The 16,792-nt window shown below is 41.9% G+C and overlaps 2 protein-coding genes across 4 annotated transcripts in view; one reads left to right on the top strand and one right to left on the bottom strand.

Annotated features, from left to right (window-relative positions):
* Positions 1-2,999, bottom strand: part of snx11 (sorting nexin 11) — a 21,117-nt gene extending 18,118 nt beyond the window's left edge. The window contains exons 1-3 of one of the 3 annotated variants that reach the window (XM_029629246.2): positions 2,460-2,999; positions 546-1,126; positions 67-153 (exon numbers count right to left, since the gene is read on the bottom strand). In XM_029629246.2, coding sequence (XP_029485106.2) covers positions 67-153; positions 546-572 — 114 coding nt within the window. In that variant the 5' untranslated portion in view covers positions 573-1,126; positions 2,460-2,999. Of the gene's footprint in view, positions 1-66; positions 154-545; positions 1,127-1,215; positions 1,542-2,459 lie in introns of those variants that run through there. The other 2 variants (XM_029629245.2, XM_065007942.1) reach the window with 2 other exon arrangements.
* LOC115106477 (chromobox protein homolog 1-like) lies at positions 1,609-16,792 on the top strand. Its single transcript, XM_029629252.2, has 6 exons — positions 1,609-2,035; positions 3,815-3,899; positions 5,042-5,453; positions 5,570-5,732; positions 5,822-5,916; positions 16,068-16,792. Exons 2-6 carry the CDS (start codon positions 3,845-3,847, stop codon positions 16,204-16,206), a joined length of 864 nt encoding a protein of 287 aa, XP_029485112.1. The 5' UTR covers positions 1,609-2,035; positions 3,815-3,844; the 3' UTR covers positions 16,207-16,792.

Below are 16,792 nucleotides of genomic sequence, written 5' to 3'. Positions count from 1 at the left end.
AAGGACTTACGCACTCATTGAGACAACTGCTTCTTTGTCAAGTTTAGACAGTGAATGGACACTCACATGTAGGAATATCTTGAAATCTACGTACGAATTCCAAGACCCGTCATTCTGAACCCGAGGATCTTGGACCCGCACAGCAACAAACTCCTGCAGAGACAAACAAAAGACTGCTTTCACTAACAGAGGCAGCTGCAGGCAGTTTGTGTAGCTAAATTGGTGAATCAACAGCTTGTGATACAACATGGTGTTGATGGTTCCATGTCATGGGGACAATCTCAATTGAGCATCCTCGGGTCCTCTCCTCACCTCCTTCTCAAAACCCATTGGAGGATTAGGTCAGAGGTGTGGGACATTTAGATTTCTCATCAATGGATTTAGATAAGGAGGCGAGGACAGGACGTGAGGAGTATGCAATTGAGATTCTCCCATGATTGCGCGACACAACTGTGTATCCTTTTTTCACCCAACAGTTTTGTTTACCAGAGCATACAGTGGAGAAAAGTGTCAGAGTAAATGGGGAGAGAATGAGGGTAACTTACATCTTCTTCGTGATTCTTAATCATCATTCAGAGTATCTGTTAATCCCTTGAAGTGTGTAAAAAATAAATTTAAATAAAGTATGTTTTTAGTTCCACCTCTAAAAAAACAATATATCGGCGACTTTGCTGCCTCCGTAAAAGAGGTATTGGAATCGGAAGCAAAAATCTAATTTCGGTCGGGCTCTAATTTACATATTTTCGTGATTCTTAATAATTGTTCCGTAGGCTACGCTGCACATGATACATCTGCCAAACAAAGAAGAAACCACAAAATGCAAGAATCAACTAGTCAGCAAAGGTGGAAACTGCCAATGCTTCTCTTCCACAGGTGGCACCTCTCAAGTCTCACTAAAGCACTCAGTCACATGAGGACAACGGTTCAGGGCCACAATAATCTTTGTGAAAAAGGTACGCATCGATATCTCAAATGCTGTTAGTATTTTGCTTCTCTTTGCTGTTAGCCATGGGAACAGAAGATTGGGGAGGAATTCCTTCACTTGCCATTTGCCCTCAAGATAACCCCCCCTCCTCGTCTTGATAGCACAGAGACGCAATAGGTTTAACTCCACCACCAACCACTCCTGTGTAAAAAAAAAAAAAAAAAAGTATTTGACTGTAGGCACATTCTAAAAATAAATGTTGATACAATTCAAAAGTCACTGACACTTACGTTTGTTTACCCACACTTCCTAGCTAGACTAACAAACTGATGAATCATGTTTTGGAATGACAATTTGGGCTAGGCTAGCTGGTAACGTTCATATGAAGTCAGTACATTTGTAACGTCTACTTAAAAATGTGTTTTGAAAGAGCCACAAATAATTAGCTAGCTAACAGTAGCTATTCAGAGTTGAGCGCTTCGACCGATATTTAGAAACGCTAATTCTACAAGTGTCGAATTACAATCAATACAAAGATCTGCGGAACTCGGCGCAGTTTCGACGAAATTTTAATTCACTAAAATCATGCCTTGGCATCAATTGAGACGCAATTTCCGTTTCCGGGCAAACTCAAACCCTTTAAATAAATAAATAAACAGTCGCCATTTTCCCTTCATGATAAATGTTACAGCACCGACATTTTTGACTTTATTAGCTAAAATATTATGGACAGGAGGAAATCATACACATTTAGTAGAACATGTTGTGTTAAAATCGAACATGTTCGAACGGGAGCGGACATATACCGCGTTGGTACACTCACTGAGCAGATCGGCCGACTAGCTAATCTCTAAATCATCTGAGACACCTACATGAGATAACTTTGGTTACGTTGGGAAATCCACACAATGTAGAATCGATGCACGTGTACAAAGAATTTTTGAGATCGGAGACGAAGGGGGCGGACACGATATTTAGCTTACACAAGCTCATATTTGATTGATAATAAACTAAACACATTTATTAGAAATTATAACCCATATTATTTTGATAATCATATAAACATTTGAAAACAGACACTGTTTTTCCTCTTGAAATACTCGTTTTGAGGTGAGTTGCATTCTATCCTTGCTAGTCTTCGCTACCTGCACGTTTGTGTTGGGAAATAATGTAATTATAGCTAGCTACAGCGAGCATCTTGCCACCTACAGAACGATAAGAATGCATTTCTATATACATTGCGCTTTGTTGGATTAACTAGCTAGCTAACACATTCAGAATGTGCATGCTAGCGATGCTTTTGTTTTCTATTGAAACCAATATGGAGGTAGGTGGCGTGTGTAAACTAGTACTCGAGAGCTCGTCTGAATCGGGGATGAACCGTGGCTCTGTAAATAACAGGGAACACTAGTAGCTAGACCACTAGCTCAGTTTTCAAACGATATTAAACCATTTTTTGGCTAACTGATTATTTGTACTCTGGTCAAGCATGATGCCGTATCACCACAGAGTTTCTAAACGATTTTTGGTTCACCTCGTATTGTAGCCAGTGTTGCCAACAATTATTCAGTTGGGGCGGTAGGTAGCCTAGTGGTTAGAGCGTTGGTCCAGTAACCGAAAGGTTGCAGATCGAATCCCCGAGCTGACAAGGTTAAAATATGTCGTTCTGCCACTGTTCATAGGCCGTCATTGTAAATATGAATTTGTTCTTGTTCTCTTTAACTTGTCTAGTTAAATAAAAAATTAAATAAATCAACTATTTATCCGTAAGAATCTGTATCTGCCTTGTCGCTAGAGGACAGTTTCCACGACAACGTCACAGCACCAATTTGCCTTGCTGCGGCACAGCTGATTTTTCCCCGTGTAGCGTTTTTGTCCCCTTTCCCGCCGCACACCTCCTTCGCTTGTGATTATCTGCCTGTGTGTGCGCTGTTACTGTGATTTCTGTTCCACAGACAACTTCTCCCACTCTCGTTTGCGGCATAATTGTTGGGGAAAATTCGCTAAAGCTATCAAAACTCCCCCAAGGCTATCTGAAAGGTAGCTGCATTTTGTCGCTCGACTCTTTTACCAATAGAAGTCGCCGAAGGTATCTGAAAACTCACCAAAATATAGCGACTGAGTCGCTAAATACGCCCCTAGAAGGGTTTTGACTAAATTGAATACAGCTTTTGCCAGATTTGACTTTTCGTAATAGGTTAGGTGAACGTATGCAGCAAGTTAGAATAATTAACGTATCCGGTTAGGATAATTAAGTTAGGGTTAGTTAAAATACCCCAAAAGCTGTATGCCTTCCAGTTTAGGACCCCCTAGTGAGCGTAGTTTTTCCTCATGTAGTAAAATGACAAACAACGTAAAGGGAATAATAGCGCCATCACCGGTTGGCCTACTCATATTGTAAGTGGTTTCTTGCCCTCCAGTTGTTGCACAGGCTGAAGGAAGTGTTTAAACTATATATCTCCTATATGATGGCCCCAGTAATTTTGCGAGTTACCGCAACATCTGTGGTCAATTGAGCCCAACAAAAAAATTGTAGCTGCCTGAGGCCACCCCTGTCCATATTCTTGTGCTTCTCTCCAGCACTGTACTCATTTGATATTAGAAATTTGCATACGGTACTCTTGATGCACATCCATTTTCAGTATCTACAAAAATAAACAACTTACTGTGACATTTAGGCATAGTAAACCTGTAAATACCATTCACTCCCCAAAGTTCTCACATTTTTTGCCCAACTACGTCAAGGGCCCATGTTAGAGCCCTGTAAAACATGGTATAGACATGTAGACATTCATGAATCACTTTCTCTCCAATGCTATTTTAAAAAAAAAATCCTGTCTACCTTGTTGATTCCTGACCCCCATCGCCCCTACTCTTGACGTTGACCAGGAACCAACTGCTGGTCCCACGGTCTACCTGATGAGTATGAGCGAGTCTACAGAACCTTCTAATGATGCTCCCACTCTCACTGAAGGTCTTATAACATTTTTCAAATATACAAGCCATTTCTCTGTTTTGTCTGTGTAAGGGGTAAAGGGAGTAGATGTTTTTGCAAAAGTCAAGCTGCTATTTCTACTAACAAATCTTCTTCTGCAGAAGTGGGTAAACATAGGCGTTTATCATTTATGTGTGGCACTCCGTGATGTTGTGAGTTTCCCCATCTACCTCTGTGTTTCACTGAATTACAGTATATCATTTCAAAAGGTGATGCTACCTCTCACAAGACGCCATAGAGCTTAGCATCTTTAGGCTTTAAAGGGGCAATCTGCAGTTGCTACATACGTTTTTGGACTTATAAAAGGAATGCTATACAGTCATGACTGATGTTATTGGCACCCATGGTAAACATGAGCAAAAAATACTATCAAATAAATAATACAAATACTGAGCTATATTGTAATCAACAAAAAAAGGGAACATTTTATACTAGTACAATTATTCAGAAATTGATTTAACAAGTCGTTTAAAAAAAAAGGTTATTTTCTGGTGTGTGCCTGGCCAAAGAGCTCTATTTTCAAAAGGCTCAGTGCTGTTATACCCACAATGGGAGGATGCCAGAGTATTGAAAACGGGAGGTAATAACTTTGACGTATCTTTTTAGATTTGTTTTATTACTTGTCAAACAAAATCTCCTCTGAGCAAGTGTATTTAGTATAAAATAATTGAGCATACAATATAGCTCAGTATTTGTATAATTTATTTTAGTCTTTTTTGCACATCTTTATCAAGGGTGTCAATAATTTAGGTCATGATCCGACTGTATACCCGTTGATTCTTAAAGAAAATAACTTAAACTGTCTTACCACCTCAGAACCCAAAATATAAGCTTGTTTTACTCCAATGTTTGTAAACATTGTAAATGTTATTAAACACATCAACATGCTTAACTATACTTTTCATATCTTGGTTGGTCAGTCCTTGTAGTATATGCATTTGAGTGGTTACATTTCTCCAGGCCCATCCCTTAGCTTTTTTTAAACCAAAACAGAGGCGGGGAATTCGCTTTGTTATTGTTTCAACTGCGGATTACCCCTTTAGTGAAAAGTTCAGTATAAGTGTCACCTCAACAGAGTGGCCGTTTTCTGGAGCCGTGATTTGCTGCTCCTGCACCCACAGCCCACATTACCCCTGCATCTGCAGACAACATTTCCCCTGCACCTGCAGACATCAATCCCCCTCCACCTGCAGACATCAATCCCCCTGCACCTGCAGACATCAATCCCCCTGCACCTGCAGACATCAATCCCCCTGCACCTGCAGACATCAATCCCCCTGCACCTGCAGACATCAATCCCTCTGCACCTGCAGACATCAATCCCCCTGCAGCTGCAGACATCATTCCCCCTGCACCCACAGCCCCCACCCAGTCTCAGGTGACGATGACAACGGCGGCTGAGAAGAAGGCAGAGGATGTGGTGCCCGTGGAGGAAGAGGAGGAGGAAGAAGAATATGTGGTGGAAAAGGTCTTGAATCGAAGAGTAGTGAAAGGAAGAGTGGAGTACCTTCTCAAGTGGAAAGGCTTTTCGGAGTGAGTTTCCACAATATCCCTAGTGTGTGGATTGCTTGTATTGACCAATCAAAACACCACTTTCCCTCCAATGCCGTTTTCGGGCTTGATTAACACCTGCCTGTATGTTTATTCAGTGACGACAACACATGGGAACCAGAGGATAATTTGGATTGCCCCGACCTGATTGCACAGTTTCTGCAGAAACAGAAATCGGCCCATGAGTCTGTGGGTAAGAGGAAGTCTGCAGAGACTAGTGTGGAAGGAGAGGAAAGTCGACCCAAGAAGAGAAAAGATGACGTAAGTCCTAAAGACCGATGCATGTACACAGATGCAATCATTTGTCTTTGCTCTGTCACATTGATTGACTGCGATTCACTGTGTTTTAGCCAGAGAAACTAAGGGGCTTCGCTCGAGGTTTGGATCCAGAAAGGATTATTGGTGCCACTGACTCCACTGGAGAACTCATGTTCCTCATGAAATGGTTTGTATAGCCTTTAATCGCCCTATTCATTTGAATTTATTTGAACCTTTATTTATACTGCTTACTGGACCTAATCATGGAGCAGTAGCATGTTAACTCCTGTTGTGCATACTGTCTACCTGTCAATTCCCAAACAGCGTAGATCAGCATACATTTCAAGCTAGTCCATGCTGGTCTGATGCTGGTCAAACTGGTCTGACCAGCATGGACTAGCTCAGGAATAGGCAACTAGATTAAGCTGTTGGGGCTTCCCGGGTGGCGCAGTGGTTAAGGGCGCTGTACTGCAGCGCCAGCTGTGCCATCAGAGTCCCTGGGTTCGCGCCCAAGCTCTGTCGTAACCGGCCGCGACCGGGAGGTCCGTGGGGCGACGCACAATTGGCCTAGCGTCGCCCGGGTTAGGGAGGGCTTGGTCGGTAGGGGTGTCCTTGTCTCATCGCGCACCAGCGACTCCTGTGGCGGGCTGGGCGCAGTGTGCGCTAGCCAAGGTTGCCAGGTGCACGGTGTTTCCTCCGGCGCATTGGTGCGGCTGGCTTCCGGGTTGGATGCGCACTGTGTTAAGAAGCAGTGCGGCTTGGTTGGGTTGTGTATCGGAGGACGCATGACTTTCAACCTTCGTCTCTCCCGAGCCCGTACGGGAGTTGTAGCGATGAGACAAGATAGTAGCTACTACAACAATTGGATACCACGAAATTGGGGAGAAAAAGGGGTAAAATAAATAAATAATAAAAAAAGATTAAGCAGTTGGTCAATTTTTGTAGGAGAGCCGAACCTAATCATTTGTAAACTGCAAATTGACCACAACTGAGCCCATAAAGAGATTGTTATTTTCAAATCCAATCATTCATACCTCTTTTTTCTTTTCTCGTGGGAATACTTGGGAACAGATTTCTTAAATTAAACACATTTTTAGCCAAATTCCTGGTGATTTGAGTAATTTCTGACTAAACCAAAAACCCTTAACATTTACCGTAACCATTTTAAATTTCAACTTCAATGGGGTGACTTTCCAAGGATCCCGTATAGCAATGACCTTTTTTAGAATTTAAAAGCTCAGCAAAGTTCAAATTGGAATACAATGTCAGATATCTTGTTTATTTATAGAACAGATTAATGTGATATCACCGTGCAGGATTCATCTAACAGCAGAACCAAATGACCTGGATAACAGTTGTGATTACATTAAAAGTAAAAAACGTAAGTGATCAATGCTGTTCAAGATTCTCCACTGATTATTACAGAAATTGTGAAGATCTCCACAGACCTATTACCTATGCATGCTATCTTGAACATTCATGCTTTATATGATTACATAGGAAGAAATGTACAGTGCATTTGGAAAGTATTAAGACCCTTAACTTTTTCCTTATTTTGTTACATTACAGCCTTTTCTAAAATAGATTTTTTTTAAATTCCCTCATCAATCTACACACCATATCCCATAATGACGAAGCAAAAACAGACTTAGACATTTAAAACAAGGAAATATCACATTTACATAAGTATTCAGACCCTTTACTCAATACTTTGTTGAAGCACCTTTGGCAGCGATTACACCCTCGAGTCTTCTTGGGTATGACGCTACAAGCTTGGCACACCTGTATTTGGGGAGTTTCTCCCATTCTCTGCAGGTTGGATGGGGAGCGTTGCTACACAGCTATTTTCAGGTCTCTCCAGAGATGTTTGATTGAGTTCAAGTCCAGGCTCTGGCTGGGCCACTCAAGGACATTCAGAGACTTGTCCCGAAGCCACTCCTGCCTTGTCTTGGCTGTGTGCTTATGGTCGTTGTCCTGTTAGAAGGTGAACCTTCACCCCAGTCTGAGGTCCTGAGTGCTCTGGAGCAGATTTTCATCAAGGATCTCTCTGTACTTTACTCTGTTCATCTTTCCCTCGATCCTGACTAGTCTCCCAGTCCCTGCCGCTGAAAAACATCCCACAGCATGATGCTGCCACCACCATGCTTCACCGTAGGGATGGTGCCAGGGTTCCTTCAGACGTGACGCTTGGCATTCCGGCCAAAGAGTTCAATCTTGGTTTCATCAGACCAGAGAAGCTTGTTTCTCATGGTCTGAGAGACCTTTAGGTGACTTTGGGCAAACTCCAAGTGGGCTGTCATGTTCCTTTTACTGAGGAGTGGCTTCTGTCTGGCCACTCTACCATAAATGCCTGATTGGTGGAGTGCTGCAGAGATGGTTGTCCTTCTGGAACATTCTCCCAACTCCACAGAGGAACTCTAGAGCTCTGTCAGAGTGACCATCAGGTTCTTGGTCACCTCCCTGACCAAGGCCCTTCTCCCCCGATTGCTCAGTTTGGCCGGGTGGCCAGATCTAGGAAGAGTCTTGGTGGTTCCAAACTTCTTCTATTTCAGAATGATGGAGGCCACTGTGTTCTTGGGGACCTTCAATGCTGCAGAAAGGTTTTGGTACCCCAGATCTGTGCCTTGACACAATCCTGTCTTAGCGCTCTACGGACAATTCCTTCAACATCATGGCTTGGTTTTTGCTCTGACATGCACTGTCAACTGTGTGACCTTATAAATAGACAGGTGTGTGCCTTTCCAAATCATGTCCAATCAATTGAATTTACCACAGGTGGACTCCAATCAAGTTTTAGAAGAATCTGGTAGGCCTACCACAACAATCTAAAAATATTTGGCATGGGTCCTGAGATCCTCTAAAGGTTCTACAGCTGCAACATTGAGAGCATCCTGACTGGTTGCATCGCTTTCTGGTACGGCAATTGCTCGCAAGGCACTACAGAGGGTAGTGCGTACGGCCCAGTACATCACTGGGGCTAAGCTGCCTGCCATCCAGGACCTCTACACCAGGCGGTGTCAGAGGAAGGCCCTAAAAATTGTCAAAGACCCCAGCCACCCCAGTCATAGACTGTTCTCTTTGCTACCGCATGGCAAGCGGTACCGGAGTGCCAAGTCTAGGCCAAAAAGGCTTCTCAACAGTTTTTACCCCCAAGCCATAAGACTCCTGAACAGGTAATCAAATGGTTACCTGGACTATTTGAATTGTGTGCCTCCCCCAACCCCTCTTTTTACGCTGCTGCTACTCTCTGTTTATCATATATGCATAGTCACTTTAACTATACATTCATGTACATACTACCTCAATTGGGCCGACCGACCAGTGCTCCCGCACATTAGCTAACCGGGCTATCTGCATTGTGTCCCACCCACCACCCGCCAACCCCTCTTTTACGCTACTGCTACTCTCTGTTCATCATATATGCATAGTCACTTTAACCATATCTACATGTACATACTACATCAATCAGCCTCACTAACCGGTGTCTGTATGTGTCCTCGCTACTTCTATAGCCTCGCTACTGTATATTGCCTGTCTTTTTACTGTTTTTATTTCTTTACTTACCTATTGTTCACCTAACACCTTTTTTTCTGCACTATTGGTTAGAGCCTGTAAGTAAGCATTCCACTGTAAGGTTGTATTCAGCGCACGTGACAAATAAACTTGGATTTGATCTCAAGGATGCTCAATTTTGAGTCTCATCGCAAAGGGTCTGAATACCTATGTAAAAAAGGTATTTCTGTTTATTTGTAAAGAAAAAAAGTGCAATTTTTTAAAAATTAAATCCATTTTAGAACAAGGCTGTAACGTAACAAAATGTAGAAAAAGTCAAGGGGTCTGAATACTTTACGAATGCACTGTATAATTACAGTAATCTCATTGTGACCATGACTATTTACTGTATTACAAAAATGTATATTGAATTGTTTGGTTGACAACACAGTCAAATATCAACATTTAGAGGAGATTTATCTACAGCTTGGATAGGTCCGTCTGAGCCGCAGGCTTAATCCCAGTTTTTCACTTTTTTATTTTTGGTTTAGTCGGAGACATGAATCCAATATATAATTTAACTTGTCGACAAGTTAATAGGCTGTTTATTGTATTTCAATAATAATAATAATAATTGACATGTTGGATTCACGTCTCCATCTCAACCAAAAATCAAAGTCATAGGATTAAATCAAACTTTAAAAGCACTTTAAATAACGTTTGATTTGATTTAGTCCTTGTATTTTCCATGTAGATTCCACATCGCAATAAATTGTCAAATTACATTGAAACAACATTAGTTCGACCAGCTGGTGCCCAGTGGGATGTCTTAAATAATTAAGCACTTTGATGCTGGTTTTTGCTAGTCACCAGCATCAAAGTGTCCAAAACCCAACGAAGGCTGGTCACCAGCATGTGCTGGTCTATGCTGTTTTTTTCAGCAGGGTATGCATCAATGAAAACTACAATAATCCATTGCTTTCATCTCCCCATTCCCTGTATCCTGACCTACAGATGCGGTCAAATATATTTTACATTTTGAAATGTAACCTTTATTTAACAAAGCAAGTCAGTTAAGAAATTCTTATTTACAATGACGGCCTACCCCGGCCAAACCCGGACGACGCTGGGCCAATTGTGCGATGCCCTATGGGACTCCCAATCATGGCCGGATGTGATATTGTTACCCTTGCACTTTGCAATGGAACTTTTTACTTGCAATTTAACACATGCAAGCTAAATTAACGAGAATCATTGCCTCCAACCTAGTTGGAATAATTTAGTCCAGGACATCCTGGGGGAGCACGTGATGCCGCGGAGCTGAGCAGACGTTGACAAACCGAGCTCTTCAAAGTTATTCTATTTTTACCTAAATAACAACGTTGAAACAATATTCTAACATCGGCTGATAAATTGTCAAGTACTTACCTTCCCAAAGAGCCATGGACCTCCGACCGAGAGGCAAGAAGGACGACCAAAACGTCGTTGATTCCCAAGATAACGATAACGCTACAGCTAGCAAGATTAGCATTAGCCCTCATAACTCAGACGACAGTTCCAGACTGTTGCTCTCAGCAGCCTCTTGCGAGCCTGCCGACATGCTGGCTACTCTCCTCCGGGAAATTCAGGATGGTAACAGAGGTCTTTCTCCGAAAATTGATAAGAAATCGGCTGAACTCCATTCTTCCATTGACGACCTGAAATCCTCCATGAATGATCTCCTTTTGAGAACGACTGAGGCAGAGTTGCGCATTAGCACAGTTGAAGATACCATCGCTAGACATGACCAGGTCTTGATACAACTGCAAAAGGACAATGCCTACCTCAAAAACAAGGTAGATCAGATGGAGAACCAGAGTAGACGTAGTAATATCCGTGTGGTGGGATTGAAAGAGGACAGCGAGGGCCGTGACCTGGTCCGTTTCTTCACTCAATGGATCCCGGAGGTCCTAGGCATAATCAACTTCACCAAGCCGCTGGAAATCGAACGCGCCCACAGAACATCAGCACCGAAACCCCGGCCAGATGAGCCCCCACGAGCCATCCTGATCAGGTTCCTCCGTTTCCAAGACAGAGAGAAGATACTGCAACTCGCAAGAGCCAATCGATGGAAAGAGGGTCAGCCTTTTCCCAGATATGAGCGCGGATCTCGCCAGACGTCGCAAGCAGTTCAGACCTGCCGCCAAAGCACTGAAGGAGAAGAACATCACCGGCTACCTCATCCACCCTGCGCGGATAAAAGTTCAGTACAAAGGCCGAAGTCATCTCTTCAACACACCGGGAGAAGTGCACATTTTTCTCAAAGAACTGAGCAACGTCTGAGCCGGGACGGTCTCTCTGGGGGATCAAATTCAGTTCGTTTGTTTTCTCTTATCCGGATTGAACTGCTGGTATCTCCCGGTCACTATAATTGATTTGTACATTTTCAACTAACCGTATCTTCCCGGGGTGAGTTCTATTACATTTACAGGAGAGTATATTTTGGTTTAGTCCATATCTACTGGGCGAAGCAATAAGTGGGTTTAGGCCCACTGCTTTCCCCCTCATTTATGTTAATCTTCCGAAAAGAGACTCAAGCATCCCTTACCGTGGGCAGTAAATATTCAGCCATAAATATCTATTCACAACGTTTGTTTTCAATTTAGAGAGCTCGCAGGTTTTAGTTTACGCCAAGGTTTAGCTAGTAAGAGCAAGATGGAAAGCGAGCAGCAACGTATCTCTACAAGTGTATTCATGTTTGATTGTTGGGATTGTTGTTTTAGTCTGACAATCAGGGTGGGTGGGATTTTTATTATTTTTTTCTTCCTTTTTTCTATGTTTATTGTTTCCTTCCTAAAGAGACATACAGGTCACTTTTGTGCTCAAACCAAAGTTGAAACATTTCCTAATTATCTGCATATGATAGATTTCTATTCAGTTACATATTTGAAACCCAACCTATGCTTAATCCACTAAAATATGTCACATTCAACGTAAAAGGTCTTAACAGCCCGATTAAAAGGAAAAGAGTCTATACATACCTTAAGAAATTAAAGGCTGACATTGTGTTTTTACAAGAAACACATCTTACAGCCAGTGAACACAAGAAATTGAAGAGGGAATGGGTAGGACAAGTTTTTGCATCCTCTTTTAACTCCAAAGCAAGAGGAACTGCAATTTTGATAAGTAGACACATCCCCTTCTGCGTCAACAACACCATCTCTGGCAGGTTTGTTTTGGTGCAGGGGCATATGTTTTCAGAGTCTTGGACCCTATTGAATATTTATGCTCCTAACTTCGATGACCATATGTTTATTCAGAATGTCTTCCTTCAGGTTGCTCAAGCACCACCAGGATGGCTACTGGTTGGAGGAGATTTAAATTTTTGCTTAGATACAGTTCTTGATAGGTCTTCTGATAAACCCTCCCTCACGCATAGATAACTTTTTACTTTCGACACAACTGTTTCATAGAGTGTTAGATGTCGAGTATCTCCCCAGATTGCTTAGTGACCATTCTCCTCTGGTATTATCAATCTCCATTCCTACCAAGGTAAATGGAGCATATAGATGGAGACTAAATTCTACACTCCTAAAGCAACCTGAATTTTGTGCATTCATCAAAGAGCAGATCAATATTTTTACTTTGACAAACAAACCCTCTGCTCCTGACAGCTTCATTCTTTGGGACACATTGAAGGCCTATCTGAGGGGACAGATTATTCCCTATACTAAAGGGCTGAAGAAAAAACACGGTGCGGAACTGAGTGCCCTTGAATCTGAAATCTCCGAGCTAGAGAAAACCTACAGAAGAGGCCCGACTAAAGATCTATACAGGCTTTTGGTAAATAAAAAACTTAAATATAATATTCTGAACACATATCAAGCTGAGGGCCCTCACTAAATCAAAACAGCGTTATTATGAGCTTGGAGAGAAAGCTCACAAAGTATTGGCATGGCAACTCAAAGCAGAGGAAAGTTAGAGGACAATTAATGCCATAGAAACTCTTACTAAAGAGATATCTTTCGACCCTACTGTAATTAATAATACTTTTAAGAAATACTATGAAGACCTCTACACTTCCCAATCAAGCGATGATCTATCAGAGATCGACTCCTTTCTCTCCTCTCTCAACCTCCCATGCTTGTCAGGGGAAGACAGCGAGCGCCTGAGTGAACACTTCTCAGTTCCTGAATTGTTGGAGGCCATTAAATCCTTACCTTCTAATAAATCTCCTGGGGAGGATGGCTTCCCTCCAGAGTTCTATAAAGAATTTAGGGAGCTGTTGGTCCCCTACCTTATGGAGGTACTTAAAAAAGCCAGAGAAGACAACTGCTTTCCAGAGTCCTTCTCTCAAGCAGTGATTACTGTAATCCACAAGAAAGGGAAAAACCCGCTAAAGTGCGCCTCCTATAGACCAATCTCTCTCCTTAACACAGATTGTAAACTGGTCACCAAGATGCTATCTAAGAGACTGGAGTCATGTCTTCCCCTGTTGGTCAACCCAGATCAGACTGGCTTCATAATTAATAGATTGTCCTCCAATAATCTCAGAAGGTTCTTTGATATAATTCACCTTGCTAACAAAAACAAAATACCTAGTGTCGCATTCTCCCTCAACGCTGAAAAGGCCTTTGATAGGGTTGAATGGCCATACCTCTTTCGCGTCTTGGAAAAGTTTGGTTTAGGTACCGTGTTTGTAAATTTGATAATCACTCTACAAATCTCCTAAAGCTAGGATTGCTACCAATGGGATTACTTCCTCCTCTTTCCCTCTTTATAGGGGGAACAGACAAGGTTGCCCAATTAGCCCCCACCTCTTTGCCCTCGCCATCGAACCGTTAGCTGAGACTATTAGAACGTGCCCTGACATACATGGCTTTGAGGTGGGCCCCCATACCCATAAATTATCACTCTTTGCGCACGACCTTATCTTATTTCTAACAAACCCAGAACACTCCCTCTCTCACTTGCAGATCCTACTACAGTGTTATAGTTCTTTCTCTGGATATAAGGTCAATTTTGATAAAAGCGAAATCTTACCGTTGTCTGTCTTTGACCATCATACCATCAAGCACAAGTTTCCTTTTAGATGGTCGCCTATGGGCTTCACATATTTGGGCATAATGGTGGATGGTAATCTGAACAACCTCTATAAACTAAAACCCCTAGGGTTGTTGGCCTGGATAAACTGACCCTTGATTACAGTCATGTGGGCTTAAACCTCCCCAATTTTAGAATGTACTACTGGGCTACACAGTCTAGGTTTCTGGCTCAGAGGTTTGACAATGGTCCCTCTCCCTCATGGTTGAACATTGAAAAGCTTGAGGTAAATAATGACACTTGGGCAGATTTGTTTTACAAATGGGACAGAAAATCTATAAAAACCATCACAGACAACCCTTTAATCATACATTCTGTCCTGGCATGGTGCAAACTGCATGAGCTGTTCGGACGAGGGGGATTCCTTTCCCCTAAAACCCCTTTATGGAACAATAGATTGATCCCTATGTTTTTCCAGAATAGTAACTTTAGACCATGGTCTGATAAGGGGATCACTCTTCTGGAACATTGTTACGGGGAGGGAGTTCTTATGTCTTTTGATCAGCTGAAACAGAAATACCACTTGCCTAACAGGGACTTCTTTAGCTACCTACAACTACAACACTTTATTAGGGTGACTCTCAAGGGACAATGGAACCTACCTAAAGATGTCACCTATTGAACAACTCTGCCACGCAGACCAACCACTGTTCAAGACCATTTCCCGTGTTTACAATGCTCTTATGTCAGGACTAACACTGCCTGGGCTAGATAAACCCCGACTTAGATGGGAGAAAGATCTGGATATTGATCTTGATGAGGATCTATGGAGTGACCTATGCAGGGATGGGGTTACATCCACATTGAACTCCAGATACAGACTGATCCAGTTTAATTTCCTCCATCAGCTCTATATCACCCCATCTAGACTGCACAAGTTCAACCCAGATATCTCCTCCCTATGTTTTAGATGTGGCTCAGATGAAGGAACATTCCGCCATTCCACTTGGCAGTGTTCAAAACTACACGTTTTCTGGCAGGGGGTATGCGATACCATATCCTCAATTCACGGGGTTGCATTCCCTTTAGACCCGGAGGTCTGTCTACTGGGTAACTTTACTAACACCAATCTTAGGCAAAGCCATACTATAAAGCTAACAGAAATATTGCTAGCGATTGCCAAGAAATGTATTGCCTTGAAATGGAAATTGGATTCCTCCCTGCCAGTTGCAATGTGGCTATCGGAAGTTAATAGTTGTATCCCTTTGGAGAAAATCACTTACTGCTTGAGGAATAAGTTAAAGACATTTTACAGAATTTGGCAACCTTTTATTGACTATATGGAGAATCTCCCCCCACATCTCATTGATTGAATCTATATATAATCCTCACATAATGTTTCACACGTAATGTATAATATGTAGCCTACGGCAGGTGATCCAATGTCTCGTTATTTTTTTTCTTATTGTATGTTTGTTTATATAATTATAATATTTTTTTTATTTTTGTTACGCTCGTCTGTTACTGTCACTTTGTCGTTGTCTAATATCTTTTCACTTTTGTTTTGAATGTTCTTAATTGGAAAATGCAAAAATAAAATATAAAAAATAAAAAAATGTCTTGGTCCTGTGCGGTTGTAAATCAAACAAATACATGTGTAAACACAACTTTTTTTTCAACTTATTTTAGAACAAACTGAATCATACAATGGTGCCAATATATTTGACCGCATCTGTATGCTTCATGGCATCACTACAATCACTGAACTAGCCACTTAAGTACTCATCCAACTCATGGTTCTTTCCACACGGCCTGTTCTTGTAGGAAAAACTCTGATGAAGCAGACCTGGTACCCGCTAAGGAGGCAAACGTGAAGTGTCCACAGGTGGTCATATCCTTCTACGAGGAGCGGCTTACGTGGCACTCTTACCCCACCGAGGAGAAGGAGGACGACAAGAACTAGCCGTTTGGTGTCAAGCTGGTTCTGAAGACTATAGAGGTAGTGCAAGGGCATATGGGTTCTAGGCAGAGGGTCTGAAAAAGCAAGATAGCATTTGGACTCCCTTTTGGCTTAATATCACCCATCAGGTTAAACTCTTATCTGGATATGATCAGTCAATACAAGCTATGGGTTATCTTGAGGAAACACAACCCTGGAAGAAATATATAATGCAGTGTTAATTTTTAAAGATTCACTTCAGTGATGGTTTATTTGGATACTACAAGATCATTTTCACACTGCACCCTTGATTAAGAGGTCCAGACCTTTTTGCTATGACATTACTGTATAGGCTGGTGGAGATGTTATCATTCATAGTGTTGTAAACAAGAGAACAGTGCCATTTTGTCTTTTAACGTAAATGTTTTGTAGCGTTTAGTGCAAAACGATGTTAATCTGTGCTCATTTTGTGACGGTTTTATTCGTGTATTAAGGTGACTTGTTGAAAACCATATCTTTTTACTTTGCTCATTCGTCCATATTATCATTCTAACATTTTCATAAACAGAACTTGCTTGTCTGTTTTTGGAGAATAAACAACTTTTTGTTA

Source organism: Oncorhynchus nerka, linkage group LG23, assembly GCF_034236695.1.
Source record: "Oncorhynchus nerka isolate Pitt River linkage group LG23, Oner_Uvic_2.0, whole genome shotgun sequence".
Taxonomy (NCBI): domain Eukaryota; kingdom Metazoa; phylum Chordata; class Actinopteri; order Salmoniformes; family Salmonidae; genus Oncorhynchus; species Oncorhynchus nerka.
This window is presented reverse-complemented; position numbering and strand designations above follow the sequence as displayed.

What these genes read in the sequence shown, in the direction of transcription:
- LOC115106477 (XM_029629252.2), top strand. Translation starts at nt 3,845, where the DNA reads ATGAGTATGAGCGAGTCTACAGAACCTTCTAATGATGCTCCCACTCTC. An exon ending in AAGTGGAAAGGCTTTTCGGA is followed by an intron (nt 5,454 to 5,569) that starts GTGAGTTTCCAC and finishes ATGTTTATTCAG; the next exon opens with TGACGACAACACATGGGAAC. An exon ending in CCAAGAAGAGAAAAGATGAC is followed by an intron (nt 5,733 to 5,821) that starts GTAAGTCCTAAA and finishes ACTGTGTTTTAG; the next exon opens with CCAGAGAAACTAAGGGGCTT.